The sequence below is a fragment of the Neurospora tetraspora genome (assembly GCF_033439725.1).
Source record: "Neurospora tetraspora strain CBS 560.94 chromosome Unknown B0H65scaffold_1, whole genome shotgun sequence".
Lineage (NCBI taxonomy): Eukaryota > Fungi > Ascomycota > Sordariomycetes > Sordariales > Sordariaceae > Neurospora > Neurospora tetraspora.
The window spans coordinates 6,261,231-6,283,222 of NW_026944383.1; the positions used below are offsets into that span (position 1 = coordinate 6,261,231).

General features: G+C 53.0%; 10 protein-coding genes across 10 annotated transcripts; 5 read left to right on the forward strand and 5 right to left on the reverse strand.

The window, feature by feature from the left end:
- The first annotated feature begins 161 nt into the window (after positions 1 to 161).
- On the forward strand, positions 162 to 4,228 carry B0H65DRAFT_55521 (Dos2-interacting transcription regulator of RNA-Pol-II-domain-containing protein). The gene is made up of 3 exons (XM_062830015.1): positions 162 to 480; positions 545 to 2,952; positions 3,008 to 4,228. Exons 1-3 carry the CDS (start codon positions 393 to 395, stop codon positions 4,004 to 4,006), a joined length of 3,495 nt encoding a protein of 1,164 aa, XP_062687073.1. The 5' UTR covers positions 162 to 392; the 3' UTR covers positions 4,007 to 4,228.
- A 249-nt stretch (positions 4,229 to 4,477) lies between these two features.
- Positions 4,478 to 5,499, reverse strand: B0H65DRAFT_585321 (microsomal signal peptidase 25 kDa subunit-domain-containing protein; the record flags this gene model as incomplete). Its single annotated transcript, XM_062830920.1, has 2 exons — positions 5,257 to 5,499; positions 4,478 to 5,169 (listed from the first exon to the last, which is right to left on the reverse strand). Exons 1-2 carry the CDS (start codon positions 5,294 to 5,296, stop codon positions 4,478 to 4,480), a joined length of 732 nt encoding a protein of 243 aa, XP_062687074.1. The 5' UTR covers positions 5,297 to 5,499.
- Positions 5,500 to 5,640: 141 nt separating this feature from the next.
- Positions 5,641 to 6,955, forward strand: B0H65DRAFT_55530 (integral membrane protein DUF106-domain-containing protein). The gene is made up of 5 exons (XM_062830020.1): positions 5,641 to 5,825; positions 5,912 to 5,945; positions 6,027 to 6,387; positions 6,455 to 6,616; positions 6,671 to 6,955. The coding sequence occupies exons 1-5, from the start codon at positions 5,779 to 5,781 to the stop codon at positions 6,847 to 6,849; spliced, it is 783 nt and encodes a 260-aa protein (XP_062687075.1). The 5' UTR covers positions 5,641 to 5,778; the 3' UTR covers positions 6,850 to 6,955.
- B0H65DRAFT_564570 (RNA polymerase III subunit Rpc25-domain-containing protein) lies at positions 6,935 to 7,933 on the reverse strand (the record flags this gene model as incomplete). The annotated part of the gene is made up of 6 exons (XM_062830259.1): positions 6,935 to 7,243; positions 7,304 to 7,367; positions 7,446 to 7,532; positions 7,591 to 7,687; positions 7,755 to 7,853; positions 7,922 to 7,933. 6 exons carry the CDS (start codon positions 7,931 to 7,933, stop codon positions 7,021 to 7,023), a joined length of 582 nt encoding a protein of 193 aa, XP_062687076.1. The 3' UTR covers positions 6,935 to 7,020.
- Positions 7,934 to 9,420: 1,487 nt separating this feature from the next.
- On the forward strand, positions 9,421 to 11,942 carry B0H65DRAFT_55591 (uncharacterized protein). The gene is made up of 2 exons (XM_062830040.1): positions 9,421 to 10,827; positions 10,883 to 11,942. The coding sequence occupies exons 1-2, from the start codon at positions 9,719 to 9,721 to the stop codon at positions 11,703 to 11,705; spliced, it is 1,932 nt and encodes a 643-aa protein (XP_062687077.1). The 5' UTR covers positions 9,421 to 9,718; the 3' UTR covers positions 11,706 to 11,942.
- Positions 11,943 to 12,908: 966 nt separating this feature from the next.
- Positions 12,909 to 14,318, reverse strand: B0H65DRAFT_415525 (uncharacterized protein; the record flags this gene model as incomplete). Its single annotated transcript, XM_062823992.1, has 1 exon — positions 12,909 to 14,318. The coding sequence occupies one exon, from the start codon at positions 14,316 to 14,318 to the stop codon at positions 12,909 to 12,911; it is 1,410 nt and encodes a 469-aa protein (XP_062687078.1).
- An 866-nt stretch (positions 14,319 to 15,184) lies between these two features.
- B0H65DRAFT_55675 (NADH dehydrogenase 17.8K chain) lies at positions 15,185 to 16,642 on the forward strand. Its single transcript, XM_062830062.1, has 4 exons — positions 15,185 to 15,213; positions 15,284 to 15,560; positions 15,668 to 15,915; positions 16,314 to 16,642. The coding sequence occupies exons 2-4, from the start codon at positions 15,393 to 15,395 to the stop codon at positions 16,447 to 16,449; spliced, it is 552 nt and encodes a 183-aa protein (XP_062687079.1). The 5' UTR covers positions 15,185 to 15,213; positions 15,284 to 15,392; the 3' UTR covers positions 16,450 to 16,642.
- A 137-nt stretch (positions 16,643 to 16,779) lies between these two features.
- Positions 16,780 to 18,115, forward strand: B0H65DRAFT_417938 (uncharacterized protein; the record flags this gene model as incomplete). The annotated part of the gene is made up of 2 exons (XM_062824117.1): positions 16,780 to 16,809; positions 17,102 to 18,115. 2 exons carry the CDS (start codon positions 16,780 to 16,782, stop codon positions 18,113 to 18,115), a joined length of 1,044 nt encoding a protein of 347 aa, XP_062687080.1.
- Positions 18,116 to 18,442: 327 nt separating this feature from the next.
- B0H65DRAFT_452800 (putative ribosomal protein S12, cytosolic) lies at positions 18,443 to 19,872 on the reverse strand. The gene is made up of 4 exons (XM_062826118.1): positions 19,692 to 19,872; positions 19,431 to 19,507; positions 18,818 to 19,114; positions 18,443 to 18,758 (listed from the first exon to the last, which is right to left on the reverse strand). Exons 1-4 carry the CDS (start codon positions 19,704 to 19,706, stop codon positions 18,689 to 18,691), a joined length of 459 nt encoding a protein of 152 aa, XP_062687081.1. The 5' UTR covers positions 19,707 to 19,872; the 3' UTR covers positions 18,443 to 18,688.
- A 539-nt stretch (positions 19,873 to 20,411) lies between these two features.
- Positions 20,412 to 21,529, reverse strand: B0H65DRAFT_544945 (family 53 glycosyl hydrolase; the record flags this gene model as incomplete). The annotated part of the gene is made up of 2 exons (XM_062829336.1): positions 20,412 to 20,862; positions 20,928 to 21,529. 2 exons carry the CDS (start codon positions 21,527 to 21,529, stop codon positions 20,412 to 20,414), a joined length of 1,053 nt encoding a protein of 350 aa, XP_062687082.1.
- Positions 21,530 to 21,992: the final 463 nt, after the last annotated feature.

Below are 21,992 nucleotides of genomic sequence, written 5' to 3' on the forward strand. Positions count from 1 at the left end.
ACGGCATCTTCAATTCACCGTCACCGTCACCGTCACCGTCTGTCTGTCTTGACTATCCTGTCGCTGTCTGACCAAGACTAGTCTCTATTCGCTCTGTTAGTCGACCGGGTGACAAGTTTAGAAACAACTCCATTAACAATCAATCCCGTCACCCATAACCTTGTGTTTGGATAGGGAGGAGTTGGCCCAAGCTTCCATCACCCCCTAACTAAACCACACCGACGGCAATCCATTGAGGTCCAGGTTAAACTTTGAAGGTTCTCGTCGTTCATTCTCTCACAGCTCTGCATTGCGCTCTCCCGAATCCATCTTGCTAGTTCTCAAATCTTGCTTGTGACACCAAATAACGTCAAATACCATCACCATTACCACCATCATCTCAATCTTTCACCATGTCGAATTTTAAGGATTGGGCCCTTCAATACGTGCTCTCAGACGACGAGACTGCTCAGAGTGAGATTGCCAAAAAGGCGGCAAAAGGTAGCTTATGAGACCCTCACCTCAGCCCGTCTTAAGAAGCAGAGTGTTGACATTTTATGGGCAGAAATCGAGAACACAAGGGCCAGCAGTGCGTCTGTGGGAAGTTGGGCTGCCTCAATCCAGCCATGGATAACCATCACCAAACAAGACGATGATAATTCAGACGACGACGATGACGACAGCGGCAGCGGTGACATAATAGCACGGGCCAAGGCCTTGGGCTTCCTTGCCGATACTCTCGAAGCTTTGGATAAGAGCCTACTTCGGCCTGAACAAGTCATCCGGCTCGTTGGTTTCTTTAGCGCCATGTTTTCTTACGACCACAAGGCCGGCATCACCGCCTCGGCCAAGGCACTGCGCCAGCTTTACGCCATGAAGGGATTCAAGCCTGCAGTCGGTGTCAAGATGATCGAGGACGTCTGCAAACTCAAGGAAGATTTCAAACTACAAACGGCAGCCACCAGACTCGAAATTTACGAGCTATTCCTCAGTCTCATCCAAGACCAGTCAGTGAACAATGAACTGCAAGACAAGTACGGCACATCTAGCGGCTTCATCATCGATATCCTTCAGCTATGCCAGAACGAGAGGGACCCGAGGAATCTCATGCTATGGTTCAAACTGCTTCCTATCTTCCTTACCGAGTATTCGACATCCGACGAAGTAACCGAGGAGATCTTCAAGGCTTTCTCAGCATACTTCCCCATCACATTGAGGAGCTCGGCTACCCCGATCGGCATCACTGCGGACGACCTCAAGAACGCCTTAAGGGCGTGTTTTGCATCTCACTACAAAGTAGCCAAGCTTGCATTCCCGTTCCTCATTGGAAAGCTCGACCAGGGTGACGCAGTAACGGTCTCGGTAAAGCTCGACATCCTCAAAACGGTCAAGGCCTGTATCGAACAGTACGACAACCCACAAACCAGCATTGTCCCGCACATCAACAAGATCTGGAACTCTCTCAAGTACGAAGTACGAAACGGGGAGGTCAAGGAGACTATCGATGCTACCCTGGATGTATTGCGGGCAATTGCTAATAGGCTTGACGGCACAAAAACCCAAAAGTTTGATGTATCCTCGCTCAAGAACTACATCGATACTGTAGTTGACGACTGCCGCGATGACTTGGCGAACCCGACATACACAAAGCAGGCTGGACTTCTCTTGATGACTGTCATCACTACTAATATCCGTGCATATACCCTTGAAAGTGCGGCCTTCATTGACATCATCAGGAAAAACCTCCGTCAACCAAAGTCTCCATCTCATACAAAGGACCTGCTCCTTCTTCTGAACTCAACCCTGAAGTCTCGGGCGGATCTTTTCAAGAACAGGAAACAAGGTCATCCCGAGGACGAGGAGGCTCTTAAGACGGAGTCTAGTGATCATCTGGTAGCTCTCTATCACGATGTCTACCTACCAACCTGGACTGGAAAGTCGGAAGAGACTACATCAGAGGTTCTCAAACAGGTCGTCCAAGGTCTCGCATTGCTCGCAACTCAGCAGACTCTTCGACCCGATGGACAAATCTCTTTGCTGGCTTCTCGTTCAGTTTGCTCCGAGATCTGCTCCTTGTTGACATATACGTTAACCAAGGGTTTGGCGCTTAGCCAAAACGATAACTCCACCGACGCTGCGGTGGAAGATGAAGCGGTGCTGGCTCTGCAGTCAGTTGTTGCAACTTACACGGACGGGTATGCAGAGCTCGTTGAGAGAGCAAAGGCCGAAATCGAGAAACGCGACTGGACGAGCCCATCGAAGTACACGCTGAATGCTCTCCAAGACATCCTGTCTCGACTTGCCTTCATTGGATGCTCACGTATTCCCCTCAATATTGCTCTCGATGATGAATCTTCCAAGCCTTTTAAGCCCCTTCAGCATTTCATCAGACTTGCAACAGCCATGCACGATCTCTTCCCTTTGTCTCCACTCCCTACCTCAGAAAAGGAGTCGTTGGCAAACTCCTGTGTCATTTCTGCGCTACATGGCGGTATACTTCACTTCCGCGACGCTTGTCTCGAGAAGTTCGAACCCAAGGTATTGGAAGCGTATTCGGGCAGTGACAGAAACTGGCTCGAGGAATTCCAAGGTCTACCGAAGGACTGGCTGCACGAACTCCAAGGAGAGGATGACTCGTCTGGAGTGGTAATCAAAGAGGATGACCCCGAGGTTTACCGCGAGTTCCTCAGGATCTGCTTGTTCATCGTCAGACATCTTTACAGAGAGGCTGCTTACGGAAAGCAAGCTCCTTGGAGTGAGCGAGTTTTTGCCCAAGTGGCCAACCTGGCAGCACTCGTGGTTCGGAGTCTCGACGAGAACCTACAAAAGTCCTGCAACTTGGCCCTAAATGCCTTCAACTTCTTCTTCTCCGAGGACCTCTCATCGTCTGGGCCGAGCCGGCTTGCCCCTTTCAGGAGATTGCTGACCCTCGGAATCCTTCAAGGGCTTCGTCCTGCAGCAATGACCGAACTGGTACGTATCATGGAACCCCCCCTACTGTGAACCTTGCACTAACGTCTCCCCCTAGTACGCACCACAAGGTATTGCCGAGACCTTTATGTGCGACACATCAAGAATGGCCACTGTCCTGCTAGCAGTCGGCGAGATCCGCGGTACCATCTGTGCCGTCCTAGCCAACAAGTACAAAGGCGGCCAATCCACCTTCGACCCCGAGTCCGAAACCATGAAGCGAGTCCTCAACTTCTGGGGCGAGCAGATCAAGACAGCCACCACAACCGACGACATCGACCCAGCCATCTTCGAAGTCTACAACACCGTCGCCGTCCACACCGTTGCCGGCGCCTGTGCCCGGCAGGACAAAAACGTCCTGACCCTAGTCCCCATCCTGCACGAGGCCATCGCCAGCCCAGGCCCCAACGGCGCCATCGTCGCCCGCACCATCGGCGGTCTCGTCAAGACCAACGAGCTTTTGAGTCCCGAAAACCACGCGGTCGTCAAGCGCTTCTACAAGCAATGGGTCTACACGCACTTCGCCAAACCCCTTTACGACCTGGCCTTACCCACAGGCGACGAAGACACCGCCTTTGCCGCCGGGCGGTACACCACCGCCATCCTCTCGCTCGTCAGCAACTGTCCCTTCGAAGTGTACCAAGAAGACCTTACCCACTTAGTCCGACTCCTCATCACCACCCTCAACAACTCCTCCGCCTCGGGCGACATCACCCAGCCGCAGGTGGCCACTTCTCTGGAAGTCCTCGTCGACATCCTCGCAAACGAGCCCGAGGCGCTCAAGGGACATCTGAAGGCGATCATCACGGCGGGCATGAAGACGTACGAGGAGGCGGCCAAGAACACGAGTAAAGGGAACGTGGCGAGAGCTTTGGCGGCGGTCAGGAAGTTGACGCTGCAGCTTTTGGGGGCGATGCCGAAGAAGTTTGAGGAGAGGCATTTGTTGCCGTATGCGCTGCCGATGCAGAGGATGTTGGCGACGGCTAGTGGGGATAAGAGCAGAGAGGCGAGGAAGGTGGCGTTGCTTGCTAGGGAGAATTGGGCCAAGGTTGTGTAGAGAGTTGAGAGGGATTTGGGTATCATATGGATGCTTTGAGTGGGTAGTGGCTTTCCGGATTATGCATTCATAGATATATGGGCCGTCAAGGCATGCATATTAGGTAGAGATCAGGGCGGGTTGGGAACAATGGAGTTTCGTTTTGAATTATGCGCTGGTGCTCTTCCATAGACCTCCGTCGAGCATTTGGGTACCGAAGCGAGGAGATATGCCCCAGTGAACTAGTTTGACTCCTTCTCACTGACTGGTCCAGTCGCCATGTTAACCACAACTTGGAAAGCAAAACCATGAAACACAGACGCTGTGAATTAAAGATACCATCCTATCATACTTTTCGCTGACGATGCAACCCGATATAACAAAGGCGTGGCCAAGCCGGCCCAAACTCATCAACCACCCACTCCCTCCCTTCCTTGCCGAGAGACAACCATACGCCGCCTTAAAATGGTACGGTTCGAAGCGACGGTATCTCTATTTCCTCCTCTTCTTCCCAGCATCCTGATTCGCACTAAACCCCGTCGCCGCCGTCGTCGAGCTCTCTCCCAAGCCACTAGCAATAGCATCCAAAATCTCCGCCGTATAACCCGGTGTTTCCGCAAACTGCTCCTTAATCATGCCCTGTCCCCCAGAAGCGGGAGCAGCAGCAACAGCCCTCTTAGGATCCAACCTCCCCACCAACGGAATCCCCTGCGCCAACACCGTCTGGAACGGCGCGGCCACAAACCGTCCACTAGCATCGAACCACTCGCTGAACCTCCTCTCCAACTCAATCTTCTGCACCTTCTTCGTCTTCACATCCTCCACATCCACCCTCAACTTATACAACGGCGCCTCCCCCTTTTGCTGGGGCTTCTTGCTATCGCTAATCACTCTGATCCGCGTCTTGCCGTCCTTGGTCGATCCCGCGTAGATGGTTCCCTGCTCGACGAACATGATCCAGTACGTCAGGGCGCCATTGAGTAAAGTGTACAGGATCACAGCGATCAAAGTGTATTGCTTGGTGGACTCGAAGCCGAGCTTATAGTCCCAGGCGAAGCAGGCGGCGGAGAGGAGGAAGGCCGAGAAGCCTAGGGCGAGACGGGTGTCGAGGAGGGTGTGGGATTGGCGCAGGCCGAGCGAGTTGAGGTAGTTAAGGAGGGCGTCGTCGGTTGTTGCTCGCAGGTCTTCACAGGGGAGATGGTGTTAGTATATGATAGATCAAGCAGCTGATATGCTGGGGCTGGAGTAAGTAGGTTCGTGTAAGTGCTTACCGGCTACGTTGTAGACCGTGATCTTTTCTGTTGACGCCATCTTGCTTGAAATGGTTTAGGGACGGATTGTCCCTGTAGCTGTGATAAGGGGTCTCGGATAGGTTAAATGGTGCTGGTGAAGTGCCCGAGAAGTGGGAGCTGTTGAAATCGGGAAGGCTGAAAGTCAATGGAAGCTCCCACAACGTCAAGCCAAAGAGGTGCCTGCTGGAGTGCTGGCTGGCTGACGGATGACAGGCAGGGAAAGGCCACCTTGGTGGAATGGTCGTTGCGCCGGCAGGCACGATAAGCGGTGATAAAGCGCTATCCTGTGGTCAGTGCGCAAGCTTTAAGGAGGTACGTACCTTCCCCGTAGACAGGGGCACTGGGAGCTGATGCAATGGTTGACAGGGTTCAGTAGCGCCCCGTCCCGCCGCGGTCAACAGCGACTTGGACGTTGGACGTTGGACAACAACGACATCTCATATAGTCTTCCGCGATATCAACAAGACTTGTCTGCCAACGGTTTCAACAGATATCGCGACAATGGCGCAAGTTCCGGTTCAAACGATCCATAGGGATCCCCAGTTATTGTGAGCTCCCCCAAGTACGCTGCTAAGCAACGGAATGGCAAGCTAGGAAGTCCAAATGCTAACTGCTTGGTGTTGTCAACATGTAGCTACTGGATCCTCTTTCCCATCACGATTGTCATGGTACGGACCGGCCGATTCTGACCCGACCATGCGGATTTCAACTACAATACAAGTTCATCCTCTAACACTACGACCATGTAGATCCTGACGGGTGTACTCCGACACTATGCATCCGTATTGATGCAATCCGCCCCCAAGAAGCTCGACCAAAAGGCCATCCGCGAACAGCGTTCCCTCCTCCACGGCATCAACGTGCGCGGTAACTTCCACGCCCTCTCCAAGAAGTCGTTCGCCACACGCCGCGATGCGCTCGTCACGGCCTTCGAGTCGGGCGCCTACCTCAAGGACCCTGAGCGTGCCGGACAGGGCCAGCCGAACCCGCTGAGCGACCCTAGCTCGATGGAGGGCATGATGGGCATGATGAAGAACCAGATGGCCATGATTATCCCCAACACGCTGATCATGAGCTGGATCAATGCTTTCTTCAGCGGTTATGTTATTAGTACGTGGTTGTGATCAGGTCTTCTGGGTGTTATAGGAGCGTTGTGGTGGCTAACAGGGTGTCACAGTGAAACTTCCTTTCCCCTTGACTATCAAGTTCAAGAGCATGCTTCAGGCAGGAGTTATGACCAAGGATATGGATCCCAGATGGATGTCCAGCATCAGCTGGTACTTCCTCTGTATCTTCGGTCTTCAGTCAGTCTTTAACTTTTTGCTCGGCAGCGACAATGGTAAGTGTTCTCGACTCTTTATTCGCTATGGATTCTAGCTAATAATTGTGACAGCCGCGAGTCAAATGGCTCAGCAGATGGGAGGAATGGGCGCAGCGCCAGCCCAGATGTTCGGCCCCGGCGTCGATCCCGACAAGCAGTTCAAGGCCGAGGCTGAGAACCTCGCAGTTATCGAGCATTACTCGGTCCTCGATGATGTTGAGGACCGTCTTCTAGAGGGCATTACAGTATAGACCAAAGCAGCGAACGGTGCAACCTGACATACCGGGAAAGCAAAAACACAAAATGCTACACGCCGCCATCACTTCAGGGTGCAGAAATATAATTGGATAATAAAACAAAACGCCCTCTCAATGCTTGGTCTTGGCCTCGATATCCTCGCGTGCGTGACGGAGTGGGCCATTCTACTCCCACCACAGACAACATCCCAGTCCTCCTTCCTTCATGGAACCCGTGATCTTATACGGCGGTAGGAGCTGGTTTGCAGCCTGGTCGACTTCCACCGGGCCTGTTGGTGTTTGGTCGTGCCACTCCTCGCCGATAACGCGGAACCGCACCATTTCGTTGTTGTCGAAGTACAATTCCTGGCCTTCTTCCTTCCATACCCAGACCTTCTCGGTTGTGTCGCTGAGGATGAGATGTTAGCATGTCCCAGAAAGACACCAGGGAAAATGAACTGGTACTCACAACTCCGAGTTGTCTGGAAGCTCCGCGGCGGGAACAAAGATGTCGCTAAAGAAGTCCATACCAACTGCAAGGGGCAAGACGTGTTAGACGCAAGTTGGGTAATAAAAGATGACAGAGTCAGGGGTTGATGGGTTGAACTGACGGTATATGCCTTCCTCGGTCTGATGGGTGATGCGTGCAAGGATAACTTCGTGCTTGAATGGCCTGAAGACCACCATCTCAAACTCAACTGTGTACCATGTCAGTGATGACAGCAGAGAAATAGGATACGAATATAATCATCTTACCGTTCACGTTGACTAAACCAGTGCCATGACCGATCTGACCTTCTGATGTCCAGGTGACATCCCACAAGCAGACGAAAAGGCCGACTTTTTGTACTACCTGTGGACCAAAAAACAGCAGTTAGATGGATGGAATCTTGTGCTTGTTCAAAGATATTGTTACCCACCTTGTTTGCATACTTGGCGTTGATGTTGTCTTCGATGGCGACAAAACTCTCTTTGCTAAAGTCTTCAGGTGCAATCTGCACCAAGTCGGCAATTTTCGTCTATCTTGATTTTAGTCTCATTTTGATCATCAACTGCAAACGCACTGGAGGGATGAAAGTTTACGAACCGTGATGAACATGGTGCTAGAAGCCTTCTTTTGCAGTACAATCGAGCTCTTCTTCTCGAGATGGGTTTGACCAGACTGGACGTCTTGATGGTGGTATGGATTGTTACTGGACAAAGTCTCAGCTTGATGGTGTGGTAACCGTTTTGGGCAAAATGTGACGGCCGGATGTAAGTGGTTGAATGAGAGGAGACCGAGTGCTCAAATAGAAGTGTTGTTAAATGTCAATGCATGCAAAACTTTTGGCGAGGGGCGGAAATTCTGCGGTTTTTGACGATATCAGATAATGATTGTTTTGGCAGTCTTTGATCGTGAAATCTGTCAAATTTTTATGCAACAATTAAGATGAATGTCTTAAGCAAAATCCGAGAAGATATCTGAAGGTCTACGTAAAAGTCCCCTCGTCGGCCTCACAGTCTTTCCTTCAATATCACCATTCACTGGATCGCGCACCTGCCTGGTGTAATCAGAAGGTGAGAGTTGAATGCCCCACTGTCACTGCAGCGTTTGGGACTCGAAAAGGTTTGCCTGCCGCACAAGTTTGCGCACCTGCAATCCGGTCGAACTGTGCTGGAGCCTGAAAGTCCGCCGAACACCACTGCAACAACGCCGCGGGCAGCAGCGCACCTGCCAACACCCGGACCCTCGAGCCTGCCCTGAGCAAACGGAAGTTCGAGATTCGAATTCTGCCGCCTCCACCCCTGCCGTAGATCGGCTGACCGCCTTCCTTGATTTGGGAACCTTAAGTGTGGACCCACCAACGCGCATCTCCTTCCAGTCCACGTCTCTCTCTCCTTCACCCTTCGACCTCCATTTCACAACTTCACCCCTCCATGTTCCACGTCTACTTCATCCTCCTCGACCCCGGTACACACTTGTGACCGTGATCACCAACCAAGCCTAAACCGTGAGTATTTTTCTTGCCTCGTGTGTGTGACGAACAGGCAAGTGCCCGTAGATTTTGGTCGAAGTCGGCCCTTGAATCTTGATTCCATTCCCCACGTCGTCGGATTCTCACCACGCCATCAAAGCAAGTTAACTCGCCGGTGACCATAAGGCCACTGTACGGCGAGGCGCGGTCGTCGGACTGAATCCCACTTCGTTCCAACTACATTCTTTCGCAACGTCCGCCGTTCATTCAATCTAACAAATTCTAGTTCACATTCGGGAAGCAAAGCCCAAGTTGCGACCGGTTGAGGTGTAACATCTCGCCAACACTGCTGCTTGACGCCAAGTTGAATCTTGCCAACAACCCTGACTCAGTGAAGGATACTAAAATCCTGACAATCGACAACGTCTGCTGTCCAAGGGCATTTAACATTGCCAGTGAAAGCTTGTCATCTTGCCCGTGTCAAAAGGGATCAGTTCCTGTCGTCGAAAACCATTTGACGATTAGGACTGTCATTCCCAAGTCGCAGAGGCATCATTGCATTTGCTTCCATCTCGGCATCGCCAGCAAGACTCGAACGACTTCACATCGGTCACACGTTGCCTAGCTTGCAGCGTCGGAGTCCAAAAAGTCCAAACCAATCCATCATTCCAAGCCCAGGCTGCCAAACGACACTCCTACCGCTTGACCATCGACACGGCGTCCGAACTGTCTTGAGGCCATAACTGCCATTCCTCTTGCCTACGCCTCATCTTCCGAGTAAAATCCAAACGTCCAACTTCCAGGGACGAGACAGCTGCTTAATACCAGTTGAGGAACAAACACCCTGTTGCCCAGGGAACATCACAACAAGAGGTACACTTTGCGAGATCGAGATTCGTCCATATCCGTTTCTCCTTCGTGCAGAAGCCATGGCTTACAACTACGGCCCGCCTCCCCCGCCGCCGGGACCGGCGCCGCCCAACAACCCGCCTGCTGGCTACCCCGCCACTTATGGCCAGTCCCCATATCAGCAGCAGCCACAGCCGGCTGCTCCCCAGCGCGGCAGCTATAGTGGACGAGGCCGTGGTGGCTCAGATCGTGGCGGGTATCACCAGTCGTCGCATTCCTATTCATATGGCCAGCAACCCTCATCGTACGGTCAACAGGCGCCTCCGGCAAGCCCATACCCTTCTCACCAGCCACAGCCCGGCGCCTACCCTCCGCCGCAACAGCAGTGGCATTCAGAGCAGCATGGCCAGCATACCCCGCAACAGCCTCCTGGCCCTCCTCCCCCTCAAGGTTACGCGCCTAGCTACGGCACACAGCCCCATTACCCCCAGGCCCAGCAGCCCTACGGTGCTCAGCAACCCGCTTACTCACCCGCGCCACAAACTGCCTACGGCCCGGCGTATGCTCCCCCCGCTCCGCAGGCTAGTCCGCCTCCTCAGCCATGGGGTAGTCATCATCAACCGCCCCCACCCCAAACTTCGTTCAACACCAGTGGCCGAGGTGGCAGAGGCTCACATAGTGACCGTTCCGGCCCCAAGGGTCAGATGATGGGACCTCCTATCAGGATGGGATTTGATGGCGCACCTGCGCAGCCGCCCGCTCCGGCCCCTTATCCACCGCAGCCATATGGTGCACCTCACGCGGCGCCTTATGCTCCTGCCCCATACCCGTATCCCCCTCCAACCGCCTACATGCCGCCGGCTCATCCTGTTTATGATGGTGCTCCCGCCGCCAGCACACCGCGTCATGGACGTGGAGGAGGCTTCCATCAAAACAGCCACCCTCGTCATCGCCCCCAGTTTGGTGGTGACAGAGCTCGTGGCCGTAATGGTCATGCCGGCGGTAATCACAGCCGCGGCGGGAAGGCTCACAGCCCTCCCACTCACCACCAGAAGCCCGATCCTTCTGGCGGTAAGAAAAAGAAGCGCAAGACGAACACGCTTGGTTTGACCCCGGGTGATGAGTCCGATGAGGACGATGAGAATGAGGAGGAGCGTCTCAATGAGATGATTGGTGCTGATGCCCCCAAGTAAGTGTTTCCCGCTGTTACTGTCTGATAAGAATAACACTAACCTTTGATCCAGCCCGACTACGAACGAGGAACTTGCTTCCTGGATTGCCGAGCGCAGGGCCAACTTCCCATCAAAGGCCAAAATTGAAGCCAAGAGAGCTGCTGTCAAGGCACAGACTGCTGAGGCAAAGGCCGCTGACGAGAAGGCCTCTCTGCTGATGAGACAAGAACAGAAGGCGGAGAAGCTCCGCAAGCAGCTGGAAAAAGTCGAATCCAGCATCAAGAGGAAGCGTGAGCAGCAAGATGAAGGCGACGAGATGCGCCATTCGGAGCCCTCATCGCCCTCAACAATCTCCAAGTCCGACGACGAGAAGCCGGAAGTCTTGACTACTCGTCCGGATGAAACAGTAGTCCCCCCGGTGGCCAGGAAGGCTGACCAGTCGAAGCACTGCAAGTACTACTCGACTGGTGGAAATTGTGGTAAGCGGGGCAAGTGCCGTTTTGTACATGACCCTAACGAGCGCGAAAAGGCGCTCAAAGAACGCGAACTCAACGGAGGAAAGATGACCCTCCAGCAGCGTTTGCTCCTAAACGACAAGGAGCAGGAGGACCTGTCCATTGTCCAAGCTATCAAGTACCTCCAGGACAAGGGTGCTTACAAAGTGAAAAAGCCATTGGATCAGTCTTCTGGTGGTATTACGACATCCAACGGGCAGCCTCCGGCTACAGGGCCTGCATCGCTCCCGCAGAACCCCTTGAAGAGGGAACCCGGAAGTGGTCTCCCTAGCATTCCCCCGCAGCCCGAAGCTCCCAACGGAAACGCATCGGCGTCCAAATATCCTGGATGGAATCTGAGCGGTTTCGGCAATACCGGCGTCCGACCTAACGACAAGTAGTGCCCAGACATTCCTCTCATCATTCGTCGGAACCAAGCGAGTCCGAGAAAGAACCGCCAGGGCAGTTCAAAGAAGAAAGAAAATCAGTCTGTTTTATTTCATGTTGCACCAAACAGTTTTACGTCGTCATTCTCAGCCATCTCCAAGTCGGCCTTGGCTGTAGGTCCCCTTCTTTTTTTTTTTCATTATCCATCCTACCCCGGACACCGGGAGCAGCGGAGGAGCTATTCATTGAGGACAATCTGGGCATGTGCCCTCAAGAGCGACCTTTCTCTGAAGACGGAGCATCCCATACCTCAAAAGACAGACAATAGTGGCTCTCAAAGGTCGCAAGCATGTAGGCGCAAAGTTCGCCGCCCATGATTTCTTTCAACCTTCACCAAGCTGGGTAGAGTCGTCATGAAAGTCAACGAGAAGGAGGACCACGAATCAAGACACCACTTGAATGTCCGCTGGGCCACTCAAGAGCGTTCATGAACAATCATCTCATTGGCATCCACGGCTACATGCGGACTGAGAGGAAGTTGTCGTCGTTACTGGCACTTCTAGCTGAGGCCAAAAACGGACAAACCATGACAGAGGAAAAGAAAAACAAGGAAAACACACAAAAAAAAGATAACGAGTGCGAGTGCTTCAAAGTCGGCATAAACCGCGGCAGTAAGGTTGGCGGACGTTGATGTCCAGAGACGAGAATAGGGCGGGTAAAGTTCGTTAAGGTCAGACCAGCAAGGACAGATGGGGGGGACGATCGCGTTTTGTTGTCGACCCTTTCCACATGAAGTCTCTTTGCATGCTGGCTAGGAATTCATCGCAAGGGTTGCGTTCAACCAGCGATTGATCGGTCCTTGGGAACAAAAGCGCCTATATCACTCGTAGTTCATTTCATTGCTTTCATCAGTGCGAGAAGGAAAAGGGAAGTTCGTTAAGGTTAGATTTTGTAGATTAATGTATGGGCGTGACTTGTCCTGATTTGAATGATCGCTTTCGTAAATGTGACTATGTATGTGTACAGTAAGACAGCAATCTTCCAAGGCTTGGAATACGTCGCTTACAAGTTAATCGACGAATATGTGCACAAATGTCCCACGAAGTTGTCCGTTCGTGAAATCACAAAAACCTGAGGAGTATACAACTGTTTTTCTACATGACACTTTCAATGAGCCTAAAACATAACTCCAACCATGACCCAAATCAAGGCTTCCATCACAACTCATCCTTCTTCCCACCTTTGTTCTTCTTATTGCTCGAAGCATTCTTCCTCTGCTCCTTCAACTTATTCCACAACTCCCAGCTCCAATGCCCGTCCCCTCCCTTCCCTTCCTTCTTGTACCTATCCGCAAGCTGCTTGGCGTGCCAATCCCAACAGTCACCCTGACCCTCCTTCTTCTCCCCATCACTACGGCTAGCAGCACGGCTAGCACACTCCTTATCACTAGCCTGCACATCCCTGACAGCGTCAGGCCACTCGCCCAAAACGGCTCCCATGTCTTCGTCAAGGAAGTTGTCGAGGATTAGGTGGCCCGCTTGGCGGCGGACTTTTTCCCATTCCTCAGCGGCTCCCTGACCCTGGGATGCGGTAGTGGTGTCAAGGAGGACCTGAAGAAGGAGATCCATGCCGTTGGCCGAAAGGAAGGATTGCCGGATGGAGGGGGACTTGAGGAGGCCGGAGATGGCGGAGATGCGGGCCTTGGTTAGGGAGGGGGGGATTGAGTTGTTGCCCTGGGATGATGGGAGAAGACGGAAAGTGGAGATTTGGAGGGGTTCCGAGTCCTTAGACTTGGTGCAGTAGTCTTGTTGAAGCGTGGACCAATGCTTGCTGATTTCCGCTAGAGCCTTGGGGTTGTTTTGAACGGTGTTGGAGAGAATTAGCGCTGCTAGGCGGGCGCGGGTGAGGTCTTTTTCGGAGGGTCCTCCTGCCTCTGGTGTCTCTGGTGAGAAAATGGAGGGCGAGTTAGCCAAGCAGAAAAGCTCGCGAACGGTGTCGTAGTCCTCAGCGATCTTGAGCCCGTAGTAAATGTCGTGGGAAATCTCTTGCAGCATTTCCAGCGCTTGGTCGATGTCCAGACCCTTCTTGAGGATTGTCAAAGACTTGTAGAAGGCTGAGGCTTCATCTTTGGCTTCGGCGGTTTCCTTCTTGGGCTCTTTGATCTTGCCGTGTGGCTCGTAGGCTGGGGCATTTTTGGGTGGTTTGAGGGGCTGCTGGCTCTGCTGTTCTTCTGATCCCGAGGAATCTTCTGGGTCGACGATCATGATGGAGGTGTCGACTGGCAGACCTTCGAGGGACGGGTCGACGGCTTCATCGGGGACGTTGATTTTGGCTTCTTTTTGGCCGGTGTAGATGTTCAGACGGACGTGAAGACCTGGGGGAAGGTCTTGGTCTGGTTGTACAATCTGGAATTCGTGTGTGGGTTGGAAGATCTTGGGGTAGCATTCTGCTGGGTTGGAGGTGTGGCAGATGAGTTCGACTTCGGAGTCTGCTACTGCTGATGAGGGGGAAGGGATCTTCTCGCCGGCTGGTGGTGATGCTGAAGCTGAAGCTGAGACGCCGGCTAGGGCAACTCCTAGGAGTGCTAAGAGACTCAGTGGGAGGGAGTGTAGTTTTAGCTTCGTCATTGTGTATGTCTGAGTGAGTGTTGTTTTGGTTGATAGAAGTGAGTGTCTTGGACGTTGGTGGGTTTGAGCCTCTTACCCGCCTAGCGTTAAAGGCGAGGGAAGCGAGAGCTGCCAGGTGTGATGGTGAGATTGAAGTTGTAGGCTTGAAGAGCCTAACCAGAGATTTGTTGAAGTTTCAGTGTCAATGAAGAATAAGAATCTTTACTTTAAGGTTGGCTAGCTGTTTGGGCTACCTTATATAAAATCAAAGATGAGTCGAGTCGATAAAAAGGACAGTGTGTCTGGATATCGAGTGGGTTTTTGCCTCCCGTCTGTGAACACCTTGTCTGATTCCATCGACTTCAGCGCTCTGAAGGCTTCTGTGAGCCTCCATCCCGACAGCGTGGCTCCAAGCCTGGAAGTACAGCCCAATACTGGTTTGTTTGTTAGCTCAAGACCTCGGATCAACTTCCCTAGGTGTTCTTATATCTAATTGATTCGTTTGGTTTCATGATTATAGCGTAATCTTATCTTGAATATGCTATTTCCGAAGTTCAATATGTCATATTGAATCTTTTGTTAACAATTTGTCCTTGTGAAGTTTGGGACAATTCGGGATGGATATCGTCCAATATACCAAGAGTACCAAGCTAACAAACAAACCAGCATTGGACTGTACTGAGGCAGGGCTTGGCATCGCGGGAACTCTTTTCGAGGCAGGGCCCTCCTGGCCGGCTTCCAACCACATCTCAAATCACGTGCAGATACCTCGCAATTCGGCTACGTACCTGCCCTGCCCGCCAACCTAGCTACTGGCGGCGCATTACATCGTCGAAGACGATCTGGTTTGCAGCTCGCGCCTCTGGTCTCTTCAAAGCCCGAACGGCTCTGACCCTCGATAACCGGCGCATATCTTGTTTGTGCAATTGCCACGCTCTCCCGAGACCACTTCGAGGTCAACGTCTTATCGATCTCCCCGCAGAAAGAGGATCCCGGGGTCACTCCGCCAGGAGGAGAGAAAGGGTCCACTATCCCCGTCGACGCACGACTCGCGCTCCGCACTTGTCAATTACACGATATAAGTCGACGACAGCCATGTCCTCCTTCAGACTCGGCGCCTCTAGGGTCGCCCGTCAGGTTCGGGCCCCTTGTGTGCGCAACACGAGGAGGTATGCCTCCGACAGCCACGGTCCTGCCGACCACGCCCACAGCACTGCCGGCCATGGGGAGCACCACCACGCCTCTGCCGACGAGGAGCTTGGAGTACGTTCATGAATACAGTGTGGGGAACAGGGCCATCTTGCTGTTATTGCTTGGGAACTGGGGAGCATGTCGTTATATCAACTTGGAGGCTAACCTGATGGTTACAGACTGCCTTCTACGTGATATTCGGCGCCATCCCCGCATTCGGTGCTCTCTACTATTTCTCTCGGCCGGGCAAGGACGGACAGCCAAACAGCATTACGAAGTGGTTGCAGAAGTGGGAGGAGCACCGGGAGGCATTGGCCGACAAGAACGCTCTCATGACAGCGGCTCTCGAGCAGGCTGCTCACGACAAGCACCTTTTCTACTATGCCGGCGAACTGAGGAGCGGACACTACGAGATGAAGTATCCCGAGTACGTTATTAATTCCAATTTCTTGTTACGAAGCTCCAAAGTGGACGGGGGAGCCTTGCGACACAAGATGTGCTTCATCCCTCTCCCATATCCAACTTTGCGCAACACCACAATCCCAATGGCATTCTGCCCATTTTCACACATCGATAGGTCAAGGCTGCTGTTACACAAGATGGAGAGCTCTCGGAGCTTGTGGTCCGGGCTTAGGCAACGAGATGTTGTCCTTTTGGCATTGGACGCCATCAATGCTTCGTGTGTCTGGGACTCGTTCCAATGCGCAGGCAGTTGCGGAATGGATTGACAGCTTGCCATCGACCATCGTGCCTCCCATCCTTGCTTTTCTGCTTCACACAACACAAGATGCCATTGGTGCGACCTACAAGCTGACCACGTGACAGAATCTTTCAGCACGGTAGCGCTCGCAATGTCCCGGCCGGTACTTATATCCGCTTGGACAAGGTTGTCGAGGTCTACAGGAAGCAGCACCTTGACGAAGAGGAGCGCAAGGCGAAGAAGCTGGCGGCGGCCAACTAGACAAGTGCTGTGCAATGATTGCATACTTCCTCCCAACGTTAGACGTTAGACTCCTCCTTCCCGTCCTATTGACAAGGGGCCGAACATTCAGAAAGTTACCTTCCTCATACGTGTACATAGTCGCACACCGGGAATCACCATCAACCCACCAACGTCAATTGCCGAAATCATCACAGGTTTTTCACTTTTCCTCCCTTCCATACCATTCTGTTCGTATTTCTTCCAGCCAAACCCTGGCCGGTTGCTTTTCTTCTTCTTGAGCTTTTGAGTCATCGCGCGGCAGTTACGCATGCGCCTGGGTGTGCGCACGCGATCTAGTTAGACTCTCTCATGCGCACAATCGTCCTACTGGTTTCTCAGGTCAGGGCTCAAAGCTGACACCAGTATGGCGAACACTCATCGATCAAAGAGACAAACAAAGACCTCTGACGAAGACGAAGGATTCGATGCTGCGAAGCAGGCCAAGGCATGTTGGATATTTCAATCGTGTCAACATCCTAGGCATCATCACATGCTTCTCCTGCCAAGAACTCAAACATGTCTCTCATTGTGTAGTCTCCTACTAAAGTCGTAATCGCACACTCCATCATCAGCATCAATGATCTTTTTACTTGTGATATAACTAACACCTTCCATCTTCTCACCTACACAGCTGCCAGCTAAATTCCTACGTAATGCGCCCAAGGATGCCCCGGCTGTACGCATCGGTCTGGTGAGCGCAGGCGTAGGCTACGGCCTCTTCGCCGCCCGCGACCTGACCAAGGACGAATTCATTTTCCACGAGGCGCCTCTCATGACGGCCCTCTTCAACGAAAAGTTCTGTGCCGCCACCTCCCTGATGCACAGCCAGCACCAGGCTTACAAGGCAGCCCTAGCCGACGGCGGCCAAGACGTCGTCACGCTCGCCTTCCCCATGCTTGCCGCCCGCAACGGTTTCCCGCCTGCCTCCTGGGAAGACGCCGAGCCCATCTTTTCTGCCGAGTCCGCCGAACCCGACGTGGCCGGCTCCAAGAAGAAATTCTTCGGCAAGAACCTCGTGCACGGCCGGTTCGCCGGCTCGATCATCACGCGCGAAGAGTACGAGACGTACGTGGCCGGGGTGAGGGAGATGCTCATTGCCAAACCGACGGAGGAAGACCGACAAAATGCTTGTCTGGATTTCTTCAAGCGTTACGCCTTTCAGGTTAAACGGACAGCTACCATCATCCCACCCACGGCCAACATCCCTCATCTTCCATCACCACCACCCCTTGTCCCAGTCCCGATATCACCAACAACAGCCACCACAACAACCACCAACACCCTAACCCCCATCCCATCATCCGTCTCAACAACAACAAGCCAACCCCCAACACCAACAACAAACTCAGACGCCTGCATCTACCTCCTCGGCTCCCTCATCAACCACTGCTGCACCCCGCCCTCCTCCTCCTCGGCGTACGTGACGCGCAAGCGCACCGAGCGCGGACCAAACTGTGAGTGGCGTATCGGTGCCTCGGGGCTGGCCCACTTTGTCAAGCCAAAATACATTTGCGTGCAGGCCAAGAGGGATATCAAAGAGGGCGAGCAGCTGACGTGGGACTATGGGAAGAGGGAAAAAGGGTTCGTGTGTGAATGTGCGACGTGCAGGGATACGTTTATGGGGTCTTATTGCGGCGTGCTGTGAGGGGCGGTGCGTCGGTGTTTTTTGGGGGTTGAGGAGGTGAGGAGGTGGTTGAGGGGGTGGTGAGTGTTGAATGGGGAGGCGAGAGGGCTTGTGTGGTTGATAAGGTTGGTTTGCTGCGGGATGGCCTTATTCTGTCTCGCCTGGTAGGCGAGGGTAGGTCCAATGGCGTAATGGCGAATATGTGTGTTTTCGTTTTTGTTGAAGTCGTGATACTAAGAAATAATCAATCAGCGAGAGGGTAGTGGGCCAAGGCTGGGTCTCATGCTTTAAGCGTCATGAACAACTTTATAGGATAGCGTGATGTTGGAACACGATGATCATGGGAGTTCTGTTTTCATTGTTCCTTTCATTCAGCAAAGTCTCAAGTCTAATCAAGGAATCCGCGGACGAGAGCCATGTGTTTGATCACCTAGAATCCCGCACTCGTCATTACTCGTTTGCACTATCTCGTCAAAACTAAGATAGCCCCTGGCACATTTGTCCATGCCATAACCAAATGAGCAAACCCGCGTCCGTTTTCGCCGAACCCATGATTTGAGACAGAATGCAAGTACTACCCATTTCCCAGAGCATTTACTTGAGAGGAATGAAACGAGAAGAGTGGGTAGCACCGATACCGGGGCGACCGTGCTTGACGGGCTTGCTGTAAGGGGGGTCAGTATATATGTCTTCCAATTCTTTAGATAGCGGGGGATAACTTACTAGGAGATAGAGAACTCAGCAAGGTAGTGGCCAACCATCTCAGGCTTGATCTCAACCTGGTTGAACTCCTTGCCGGAGTAGATGCCGATGACGCTGCCAATCATCTCGGGGACAACGATCATGTCACGGAGGTGGGTCTTGACGAGGTCGGGCTTCTCGTTGGGCTTAGCCTCCTGCTTAGCCTTGCGGAGCTTCTTGATCAAGCCCATGGGCTTGCGCTTGAGGCCACGGTTAATCCTGCGACGGGCACGGGCGTGGACGACATCGCGGAGCTCATCGGAGCCAAGGTCGAGGAGACTGCACAGAAGAGGTTGCTGTCAGCACATGTGCTTTCGTGTGTTATGGCGCATTGTGAGTGCAAGATATGTTCCCTTGGCCATCCAAGCCGAGCAAGCCGGCCGAGCCATCCCAGAACTGCCAATTCCCCCAGTTGTCGTCGAGTGAGTGCCGCTTCCCCTTTCCCCTGATTCCTGGTGTTGAAATGACGTCGTATGTCTGTCGCGGAATGTCTCGTGATATCCTTTGTCGGTCGGTTTGGTCGTCTGGCTAACTGGCTGGCTTGCTCTCTTCGGATTTTGGAACTTCAACATGGCGAAAAAGCGGGAGAACCTACGCATCGAGATCGATACCCCTGTAAGAGAACTTGCGGAAGGTTCTCTTCTTCTTGAGCTCGGCGGCCTCCTCGGCGTTCTGCAGCGTGCATCGTCAGTCTTTCGTTCTCCCCATTTTCCTCATTCTCGTTCTGAGAATGTGCAATTTTGTGTGTGTGGTCGTCGTCGTCGGGGGGCCAATTCGATCATGGCCACCGTCCGCTGGGAAGGACCCGATGCTATGTGTGTAGCATCATCGCTATCATAAAATGAAGGGCACGTACGTATTCGTCAGCCATCTTTGCGGTAGGTGGTTGGTGATCACGATTTCGCTGTTCGTCGGGGTATCGAAGAGCGAAAATCTGACTGTCGCGATGATGGGAGTGGATTTAGGATTCCGGCCCTCACAGCAAGCAAAACCTCTGGCCAGTGGCACGGGCGGGTGGGCGGTCGCCTCTGTCCGCAGGACCCACCGGGGAAAATTCGTAGGGCTCTGTGCCCTCAACAGCCCCGCCCGGGCCGCCCCTGCGCGATTGGTGTGTGCTGTGGCTGGAGCTGCACTTGTGGCTGGGCAACCAAGGTTTTGGCAGTGCATGCATGAGCCAACTTGTGGCGCATAACCTCTTTAACCAGCGGCGCGAGCCATCACGGTGCACACCACGGTGACGCGGTCTCCGTCGCGACTGGATGAATGAAGCATCGTCACTTTCAGTCACTTCGCTGTGTCATCCCGGCACGATGCCAGTTAACGAATGACTACAATCAGTCACTTCCCAACATCCGTTATTACGCAGTCACCCACACTGAGTCGAAGTTCATTTTTACCCTTGGCCTCATACATATTTAGGCGTACAGCAGTTCGCGGGTCACGCATTGCCTTTTGTCCTTTTTTACATCGTCACGTTCTTGGAGGCAACTAACCTCGCATTGTGCTTATTATCTTATCTACCACATCGGAATCTTCAAATATCCTTGCTATCTCTCTCGCGCTCAATCGCTCCTCTTCAGATGTTATGGAACACTGACAGACTGGACAAGGCCTGCCCCGAGTTCGAGAACATGCAGTTATTCGCACACGATGAGCCTAGGTTGGCATTGTGAATCCAAGCGGGTTCCCAATAGAACAGTCCATGGCCCTTGGGTACCGAAGCCACCACGTCTGCCACGGCCTTGATCCATTGCGACTGTCCGGCGGCCGTGAAGGGGATGTTCTTGGCGTCCGACGGGAACGCATAGGCCGGGTTGGGGCAAGAGGTTGGCCAGTCAGTCTCGGCAACGACGAGCTCCTTGCCCCATTTGTTGGCCATGTTTGTCAAGCTTGATTTCAAGGACGACAGAGTTGCCGAGGCCGAATAGAAGGGGTAGTACGAGACTCCCATCATGTCATAGTCCGAAGAAACCAGAGGCCCTTGCTTCAGCACATTTGTATACCAGTTGTTCTGTGTGTTCCAGTTCCTGCGGTTGTTGACCAGAGTTAGCGCTAATACAGCATCCAGTTGTCAAACGGCAAGGGAACCTACCATCCGTTGTCAAGATGGATCATGATCTTGGGCTTGGGGTTCAGCCTCGAGTCCTTGATACCGGCAGATGCCGAGTGCAGCAAGCGAGCGATGTTATACCACGAGGAAGTGCCTCCCGTTGGCCAAAGGAGGCCGCCGGTGATCTCGTTGCCGATGGACATGATGGTTGGCTGCACACCATTATCCTGGAACTGGTTCGACGCATCGAGTGTGTAATTGTATAGCTTCCAGGCCAGGTCGTCAATGGCAGTTGGCCATCCCGAGGGAATCGCTTGGTGCGCCGGGTCCGCCCAAGTATCACTGAAGTGGAAGTCGACATAAACACCAAGCCCAACCTTCTTCGCCCTCTTGGCCAGGTTGACATTATAGGCCATGTTGTATATGCCCCCGGAAGGGTTTACCCACACCCGTTGGCGGACCGTGTTGACGCCGCTGTCCCGCAGAATCTGCTCGATGGACTGGGCAGCACCGTTCACATTCTTATAAGAGACGCCGGCTTTCTCTTCCACAGCCACAGATGACCAGTCAACTCCTTTGTAGGCGAGGGCAGCAGCCGCTGAGGCTGAAAGGCCGAGGACGGCCGACAATGCTGAAAGAAGCATGGTTGATGTTCAGCTGTGGAAAACCCGGGGTCCTGTCGAGAATAACAACCTGACTGTTCCTTAGGGACGCCGGAGCGGACATGCCTGGCTTTAAGAGGACCGTCACCGTCAAGCGGCGGTGACATCGCCATACTCCTTAGACCGTGTTTCACCACTGCCTGATTGATGGAATTTTGGGTGACATCGCGGATGGTGGTATTCTGGCGGGAAATCGGTCCTTTAATGTTTCGTTTGATTCTTCAGGACACCAAATTCCCGGAAGGAGTTCATCATATTTCCTAATACGGCTTGGAACAGCCGAAACATCAATGCTACGTCAATCCACCTCGAGACTACACTGAGCCGATTCCCGAGAGAGTGATTCGGGATTTTGCTTTTGGATCCGACGCTCTGTTTCCTGTCTCGTGTGTTTTTCACTTGCTGGCTCCTCTACCCGGTCACAGAACAACATCTCGATTGGAGT